Raw genomic sequence first — 8,942 nt, 5'->3', positions numbered from 1 at the left:
CTGCCTTCCTCCCTCCTGCATCCACGCTCCATCTCCACCAGCAACATGAGCCGCCAGTTCACCTGCAAGTCGGGAGCTGCCTCCAAGGGGGGCTTCAGTGGCTGCTCGGCAGTGCTCTCTGGGGGCAGCTCGTCCTCCTACAGGGCCGGGGGCAAAGGGCTCAGCGGGGGCTTTGGCAGTCGGAGCCTCTACAGCCTGGGAGGCGCCCGGAGCATTTCCCTCAACGTGGCCGGTGGCAGTGGGAAGAATGGAAGCTTTGGATTTGGCAGGGGTCGGGCCAGTGGCTTTGCTGGCAGCATCTTCGGCAGTGTGGCCCTGGGGCCTGTGTGTCCCACTGTGTGCCCACCTGGAGGCATCCACCAGGTCACCGTCAATGAGAGCCTCCTGGCCCCCCTCAATGTGGAACTGGACCCTGAGATCCAGAAAGTGCGCGCCCAGGAGCGGGAGCAGATCAAGGCGCTGAACAACAAGTTCGCCTCCTTCATCGACAAGGTGGGTTTGCTAGGACCTGGGGAATCAGTGAATAGCTCTCCTCTTCTCTTCTTGCAACATAAAATTTTGTTACAGCAGAGGATTGAGATTATATAAGAAGAGGCACCCACTGTGGACAAGGCAGGTACATTCTATCATCAGGGTGGCTTTGGAGTCCCTGTGTTAGAGTGCCTTAAAATCTTTGTGTTGCCAGGAGAGAAAGCAGAGGCTATGGCAGAGGCTTATTGGGAGCACTGGCAGGAGATCCAAATGCAAAAGACCTGGTCCTGACTCTTGAGGACCAGCTTGCTGTCAGTGCTAAGCCTAGGGTCATTCAGGCTGTGTGTGGGAGAGGCCAGTTAGAGGGGATCTGCCTGTACTCCTCCTGTGGCTTGCTGATCTTTCCCTTAGTTATGTGCCTTGTGGATCAGAAGCATCCGTGTGTGGTCATTCCAGGTCCTCTGCATTCACAGATGCCTCTGTTGTGGGCATTTGCTTCAGTTAAGGACTCTCTTGAGAGGCAGAATAGGCCCGTGGGGAAGAGGTTTCCATAGTGCTGTGAAGTCAGGTCTGGTCTCACCCCAACTCCATTGGCGACCAGATGTGTGGCTTTGGAAAGTTGCAGGTCCTGTCTGAGCTTCCATCTCTTCATCTCTAAAGTGGAGATAATAGTCTCTCTTGGGGTTGTGTTGGGTTTAGGAAAGAAAATGCATGTGAAGATCTTGGCACAAGGCCTGGAACATGTGAAATACTCCCCCAATGGTGGTTATTGTTACTATCCTTTTTATCTCTAGAAGCCAAGGGAGGGGTGCTGAGAAAGAGAAGAATCCTAGATCTGGAAGAGACCTCAAGGGATCCTCCATCCAGAAAGACTCGTGACTTTTTATGAGTCAGCAAAGGCATGGAGGTCTATGCTGGGCCCAGGGTCATTTGAAGGACGGGAAAGGGGAGGAGACTAGAGAGCTCTCTTGGCTCCATGACAGTCAAGCACCAAGGACAGGGCAGCCCAAGATCAAGTCTGGGCCTCGTGGTCATCAGAGCTTACCTTGCTGCTCCCTTCCAGCCTGGAGGAGTCCCACCTGCCCTCTGTTCAGCCTCAGGTTCCAGGGCTGGCTCTGCAGCTTCTCAGTCCTCCAAGCTTTTTCTGGAAGATCAAGGTGTTCTGAGGATTGGGGTCTGAGGGATGTCACTAGACTGACCCTTAACTGGGCTTGTTGAACCCTAAGGGGAGTGGAATTTCTGGAGATATTGAAAGAAAGATGGACAGGAAGACAGTTGTGTTCACAAAACTGGTCTGTCCCGATGGGGAAGGAGGCACAAAGCCTGGACAGTTCACCTCAGGCCACCAGAGATGGGCAAATCTTCTCAGCAGTTCAGATGGGAACACAGTACGCATGTATACTCTGGGCTCTTATGTATGTAGGTTTGTTCAGTCTACGTGAAGAATCCAGGATTGGTTAAACCAAACCAAATGCCAGAAGACCTTCTAGAGACACACTGGTGGACAGTCCTTTCTCCACGCTGAATCCCAGGCAGTGTTCCCATGTCCTGTGTTGTGATTTGGGGGAACACGACCTTATTTAAATAGTAAATAGACTAAGAGAAATATCATTTTGAAAGCTGTGCCCCCAAAATCAGACAAGAGAAGTATATGTAGATCAAACCCTTCCTGGCTCTGTGGAGGCCCAGCTCCATCTGTCCATCTTGTTCCACATGCCATGCTTACTGTAGGGAAGGTGGACAAAGGGGGAAGAGAGAAGTTAGACACAAAGATGGAGTTTGGGCCTGATGGAGGAATTTAAATATTCTTGGCCAAAGCCTTCCTGAGCCCTGACATATGATGAAAGCAGAGGAGACTTTGGTCTTTCAGAAAGATGGACCTGGCCTGGCTCTGTCCTGCTGTTTCCAGGCACAACCATGCCCTGCACTGGTTTGGTCCCCATGTCGGTTCAATTCTGGACTTGACCAGAAATTAAGGTGTTGGACTATGGAAAGAGGCAAAGCTTGTTTGTGTCTGTTTCCTCTCCATTGAGCAGAGCTATGACTTACCCACCTCATGTGCTGTAGTGAGGGCTAAAGGAGACATCTGCAGGCAGGGTGCTTTGCACCCAGCCCTTGAGTGACATTTGTGACTATTTCTGTGGAGGCTCAACAATAGCTGGCCGTGGGTTTCAGGTGCGGTTCCTGGAGCAGCAGAACCAGGTGCTGGAGACCAAGTGGGAGCTGCTGCAGCAGCTGGACCTGAACAACTGTAAGAACAATCTGGAGCCCATCCTTGAGGGCCACATCAGCAACATGCGGAAGCAACTGGAGACCCTGTCTGGGGACAGGGTGAGGCTGGACTCGGAGCTGAGGAATGTGCGTGACGTGGTGGAGGACTACAAGAAGAGGTGAGTGGGGAGGGACCCTTTGTCACTCACTGGACACCAGCCTCTGTCCCTCTGAAGGACCTTGGTAGTCACCCCAACTTAAAATTTTTGAAAGTGGGATGGTGTTCTCGGTCATTCCAAGTAGAATCATCATCCAAAAACATGCTCCCTGCCCCCAGTCTCTGGCCTGGGACTTAGGGCAAATGTCCGGTTAGCTGGGCAGTGGTCAGGGAAACCTTGGGTCAACCTCTCACATTCTCTCCAAGCTCCTGGGTTCTCAGCAGCAGGAGGAGGTTGGGTATATCTACCTCAGACTGCTCTGAGGAACAACCCAAGAAATGCTTCCTGGAGCCCTCTGTCATCTGTAATGCTTTGCCTACATTTTGGGGGGCAGCTTGCTTCGTACTTCCTCTGAGATTTTCCACAAGGCTTTTGCTGCACATGCTTCTTCCTCATTTTCCAAACTGGATCTTCAAAAGTCCTCTTTTTCTGAACTCGATTGCATGCACCTCCTCCAGGGAGCCTTCTGTGCTCTGTTGGCCCCACTGCCCAGTCTTCTGTGGCTGCCCAGTCCCATGCTCTCTGATGGACCCTCTGCTCCTCACTCGGGCTGGGTCTTTTCTGGGCAAAACAAGGCCTCCTGTAGAAGATATGAACCAATGAGCCCTGACTCCTACAGGTACGAGGAGGAGATCAACAGGCGGACGGCTGCTGAAAATGAGTTTGTGCTGCTCAAGAAGGTAGGGGAAGGCGCCCAGGATCTGGGGGCTGACCGGGCTCAGGGATGCTGAGCAGGTGGTGTGCTCTGCCACCTGTCCCAAAGCGAGCCGATGCAGAGATAGAGAGGGGAAGGCAGGGGACCATGATGAAAGGCTGTCCCGGAAGAGCAGTGCAAGGGCAGAGAGGGCCGTTATGAGATGACCCGACATGAAGGAGGTCCCTGATGCATGGCCCCTGGCTCAGACGCCACAGGGGTGCCTTTGACAGTGGCCTGACTGGGGCTCCCTCCCTGAGAGGGGTACCCTGTTCCTGCAATGGAGCAGGTTCTCCTGGGGTGGAGTGCTGAGGCTTGGCTCCTCTCTCCCCTTCTCCATGAGCCACAGAGAAAGAAACACATCTACTTCCTGAAGGGGCACCAGGGTTGGGGTGGATGTCACCTTCTCAGCTGCACCACAGTGACTGGGGTGGCTGGGCGTTTTTCAGGATGTGGATGCAGCTTATGCCAATAAGGTAGAGCTTCAGGCCAAAGTGGACTCCATGGAGCAGGACATCAAGTTCTCCAAGTGTCTCTTTGAGGCCGTAAGTCTGTCTCTCCACTTCATTTTTTTTTTTTTCCTGAGGGCAGCCAGTGGGTAAAACTCTGCTCTGGTGGCTGGAATGGATGGAGGCCCCAGCTCTTGGGAAGCCCCTGGTCCGTCACCCATCTCCCACTTCAACTCTGGGAGGTTCCTCAGCCTCCCTCCTCTGCGTGGGGAGGGAGGAGTCGGGCCTCACTCCATGGTGGTAGAAATCTGATTGGACCCAGTGGGGAAATTACTTTGCCCAGGAATATGGCAGCCTTGGGTTCCAGGTCTCCAAGTTGGCACCACTAGAACTTGCTCATCTTGCCTGGGTGAGGTTGTTAGCCTCAGACGGGGTCAAGCTGAGAGACCAACCACCCCATTTCCCCTGTAGGAGATGGCTCAGATCCAGTCCCACATTAGTGACATGTCTGTCATCCTGTCCATGGACAACAACCGCAACCTGGACCTGGACAGCATCATCGATGAGGTCCGTGCCCAGTATGAGGAGATCGCCCTGAAGAGCAAGGCTGAGGCCGAGGCCCTGTACCAGACCAAGGTGAGCTGGGCCGAGGCTGGGCAGGGTGGGCGACACCAGCAGGCATGGGGGTGGGGCCTGATGGGGCCCAGAACAGAGGCAGTGTCCTGTTAAGAGTCCACTGTGCCCTGGTCCCGTGATATCCACAACCCAGAGACTCCCCGTATTCACGGTGACTCTGCTTTGGGGCCCCAGTTCCAGGAGCTGCAGCTGGCAGCTGGCCGGCATGGGGATGACCTCAAGAACACCAAGAATGAAATCACAGAGCTCAATCGGTTCATCCAGAGACTGCGCTCAGAGATCGACAACGCAAAGAAGCAGGTAAGGGGCGTTGGCCCATGGTCAAGGGCAGGTGAGACGACTGAGTAAGAAGCAAGTAGACTGAGAACCTTGGCCTCCCAGTCTCTGCCACAAAAAGAGAGGAGGCCAAGGAGGTTGCTGCCTCCAACACTCTCTGGGGGCACCTCTTTTCTTACTTCAAGCACCTGCACTTTGAAGCTCTGTCACCCAAGAAGCCTCCTTTCCCCCAGGCGGGGCTGGGATCTCCTCCCACGCCCCGTGCTCTCCAGGTGTCTGTGCTTCACCATGCATGTCATACCTACTGGAGTTTTCTGATACCTTCCTGTCCTTCTACCTCCACTACACTGAAAGGGGGCAGGAAGCTGGCTGCTTCGTATCTCCCCAGATTCCAGCACCGTGCCTGCCCATAATAGCAGCTTAATAAACATTTGTTGTTTTAATGATTGAGAAGGAAAAATAGGCTCAGGAAACACCCACTGAGGACTATCCAAGGTGGCCCCCAGGAGTATAGGAGGCAGCCTCGGCATTAGTAGCTAAGGACAAAGATGCACATATGTAATAAAATTGCAGCAGCATCTATCATTTTATCACACTTAATTCTCACAAAGACTCTGAGGGGCAATAGTTGCCATTCCCAATGTTACGAATGGGGAAACCGAAGCTCAGAGAGGTTGAGTAGGTTGCACAGCTGGTGAGGGGCAGAGCTGTGCTCTGAACTAAGGTCTCCTGACCAGGAGACTGGACTTCCTGTTCCGTGCTCTTTCCACTCTCCTCAGGGACCTTGAACAACTCAAAAGCAGAAAGTCAATCTTCTTACTCATTCTGTGTCCTGGAAATAGTATGGCTCTAAATGACTTTGAATGAGTGGTGATCAGGTGGCTGCCATCCCAGGAGGGCAGGATGCATAATTTCCCATCAGCACAAACATCTGAGTTCAGGGCATAGTGCTAGAGCTCAGGAAGGACTTCCCAGACCCTTCTCCAACGAGAGCAGAGGTATGGGGTGCATTGGGTGGCGGTGGGCATCTCTGTCCTGAGATCTTAAACAGTGGGAAGAATTTGAATGGAGATGATGACACCTTCCAGTTTTCTAACTTCTTGAATTCTTTGTTTAGGCTTCTAACCTGGAGACAGCCATTGCTGATGCTGAACAGCGAGGGGACAATGCCCTTAAGGACGCCCGGGCTAAGCTGGACGAGCTGGAGGGAGCCCTGCACCAGGCCAAGGAGGAGCTGGCCCGGATGATGCGTGAATATCAGGAGCTCATGAGCCTGAAGCTGGCCCTGGACATGGAAATCGCCACCTACCGCAAGCTGCTGGAGAGTGAGGAGTGCAGGTGAGTGGTGTGCTCTGGCAGGAGGTCCCCAAGGGTTTAGGAAGAACTAAAGGAGAAAGCCTAAAACATCTTTATCAAAAAAAGATGAGTTCTCAGTGAGTGACGGTGTGGTGATGATAGAAATAATAATAGTAATTAATAATTCTAGTCATCTCATATCCTTTCAGACTATGATGCTTATTTCATTGGGCGGTGCTACGTGGATTAGCTCATTCAATCCTTGCAACTTCCCTGGGTCTATCTGGGAACATCCCGCTGCCCCTGAAACCCATTCCTCTGTTAGCTTTTCCGGTTCCATCTTCCTTACCATCCAGGTGCACCATGAGCTTACTGGAGGTGTGCTTGGGCGGCCACTCCAGTTTCCCCAGTGAGTTAGGGAGATGGAAAGGCTCCGTGCATAGGCTGGACACTTGTCCTCACATGTGTTCCTCTTGCAAACTATTAATTGACTGAGGTCATTGTCTGCTTACCCCAAAGATTCAGGGGTGACCCCCCAAAACTTCTCAGATCCTGCTTGTGTCAAAGAAGCACTGGAGTTTCTCTAGGTATCCATTGGGTTCAGAAACCTACATCAGTCCAGTGGGGACAGGAGCTTTGACGACTAGAATGGATGACACGCTCTTATTTTACTTCTCTCCCTAACAGGATGTCAGGAGAATATCCTTCCCCTGTCAGCATCTGTAAGTACTTGTACGCTTTGACTTAAAATTGTAACTGTGCAGACAGGGAAGGACCTTAGTCACCCCCTGTGTGTGCAAATGAGTGATCTAAGAAACAGAGAGGGAAAAGCCTTGCCGAGTTCACAGAGCCAGAGGGTAGACCATGGCCAGAGATCAGGTTCCTGACTCCCTACCCAGGTCTCTCTCATCTTCATCATGCTGTCTCTCTGTACCCAGGGGACAACAGCAAGGGATGGCTATTGCCAAGGGAGGGGCTGTTCTGTGATGCATGGGTCTGTGTGAAGCTTGGGAAACTGGGTTTGCAAATTTTAATCAGACCTGGGTTGGGAAATTAGAGAACAGGGGAACCCCGGAGATCAAGCTGATCTCTGGTTTTCTCAGCAGGTCTCAGAGTCACAACAGAACTTTGGGAAACTTCTGTCTGTGGGGCAACTAGCAGGGGAGAGAGGTTGAGGGTGGAAGATTAGCAAAGAGGCTAATAGGAGGGGCAGTGAGTGGGGTCCAGAAGGATAGGTGGGTACATAGGTACCTGGACAGAGGAGATGGGCCTCTGAGCATTAATGGGGCAAAACTCAGCTAGATTGGATACAAGCTGAGCAAGCTAAGGACAGGGTGTGGGGTACAGTAACTTTGGAATATTCTTCCCATGGGACAGAGTAGCTGTGACCTGGGTCCCCTAAGGACCCTGTCTGTCCTGGGGAGAGGAGACCCCCAGTCCTGCCTGAGTGGGTGCTGAGCCTGACTGTCCCTCTGCAGCCATCATCAGCAGCACCAGCGGCAGTGGTGGCTACGGCTTCCGTCCCAGCACAGTCAGCGGCGGCTATGTGGCCAACAGCACCAGCTGCATCTCTGGAGTGTGCAGTGTCCGTGGAGGAGAGGTCAGGGGCCGGAGCAGTGCCAACGACTACAAGGATACCCTGGGGAAGGGCTCTAACCTGAGCACCCCCTCCAAGAAAGGCAGTCGGTAAAGAGGGCTACTCCTGCCCTCTGTCACCCAGGACCCCAGCTCTGGCTTCCACACTGTGCCCCACCCCCCTCAGCCCTCCTCCACCCCGCTGGTCCTGCTCCTGGCCCCTGGTTCTGGCCTTGGCCAATTCATTTGCTTCTTTTGGCTGTGTCTGCTGAGTCTGGCCAGGTCGGAATGACTGAGCCCAGCCAGTGTGATTCCTCCAAGCCCACCCGTGGGGTCACCACCCCAGCTGCGCCAGCCTCTCCTCCTCTGCCAGCTTCTGTCTTAGCACCTTTCTGGGCCTTTGACGGAAGTGCCCTCACTGGTGGGCCTTTGTCTCAGCTCCTGCCTCTGCTAGGAGGTGGCTCTGTGTTTAAGAGGAAGAGGACTGAGAACAACTGATCGAGAGTGACCCAGCCACCCCCTGACCTGTCTCATGGTTCATTCTGAGTGGGACCAAGCACAACTGCAGGTCTCGCTCACTGTACCCAGAAACAGAAGAGGAGACACTGTTCCCTTCCATGTTCTTTAAGCCCCTCCCTGTTGCATCTCAATAAACAGCACGATCTGAAGGTTTGGTCTCTGAGTGTTCAAAGTATGCACACATGCCACAATTCAGATGCTCATGTGAGCATGCACACACATACACACACATGCACATATATGTGCCCACACGCATACGTGCAGCCCAGGCACACAAGTGCGCCGTTGAGTTGTCTATGCAGCCTGCATTTGTAGTTTTATTTTCTTCATAGAGCAGCAGCAGAACAAACTGAGCATGTGTGACAGAGGGAGGGAGCTTGTTTGGGGCAGCAGGCAGTGGAGTGTGGAACGCAGTCTGGGAGAAGAGGTAGGAGGGGTGGGGGAGAAGGAGGAAGAGGCAGAGAAAGAGTGTGCATGCAGCCTGGCCTGTGGTTTTCTGTTGAAAAGGTCAGGATAGGCTATAAATTTTAGTGACAGTGCAATTGGCACATCCCCAGACACATTTCTGTGGACCCACTGACAAGATGGCCATCCTGC

General features: G+C 53.0%; 1 protein-coding gene across 1 annotated transcript; it reads left to right on the top strand.

The window, feature by feature from the left end:
- Krt71 (keratin 71) lies at positions 1-8,449 on the top strand. The gene is made up of 10 exons (XM_047549208.1): positions 1-492; positions 2,647-2,861; positions 3,520-3,580; positions 4,044-4,139; positions 4,515-4,679; positions 4,854-4,979; positions 6,073-6,293; positions 6,939-6,973; positions 7,730-7,937; positions 8,265-8,449. Exons 1-10 carry the CDS (start codon positions 46-48, stop codon positions 8,278-8,280), a joined length of 1,590 nt encoding a protein of 529 aa, XP_047405164.1. The 5' UTR covers positions 1-45; the 3' UTR covers positions 8,281-8,449.
- The last annotated feature ends 493 nt before the right edge of the window (positions 8,450-8,942 follow it).

The sequence above is a fragment of the Sciurus carolinensis genome, chromosome 4 (genome assembly GCF_902686445.1).
Source record: "Sciurus carolinensis chromosome 4, mSciCar1.2, whole genome shotgun sequence".
Lineage (NCBI taxonomy): Eukaryota > Metazoa > Chordata > Mammalia > Rodentia > Sciuridae > Sciurus > Sciurus carolinensis.
This window is presented reverse-complemented; position numbering and strand designations above follow the sequence as displayed.

Coding starts and splice junctions, on each gene's coding strand:
- Krt71 (XM_047549208.1), top strand. CDS start 46: ATGAGCCGCCAGTTCACCTGCAAGTCGGGAGCTGCCTCCAAGGGGGGC. Junction 2,862..3,519: donor GTGGAGGACTACAAGAAGAG/GTGAGTGGGGAG, acceptor TGACTCCTACAG/GTACGAGGAGGAGATCAACA. Junction 6,294..6,938: donor CTGGAGAGTGAGGAGTGCAG/GTGAGTGGTGTG, acceptor TCTCCCTAACAG/GATGTCAGGAGAATATCCTT.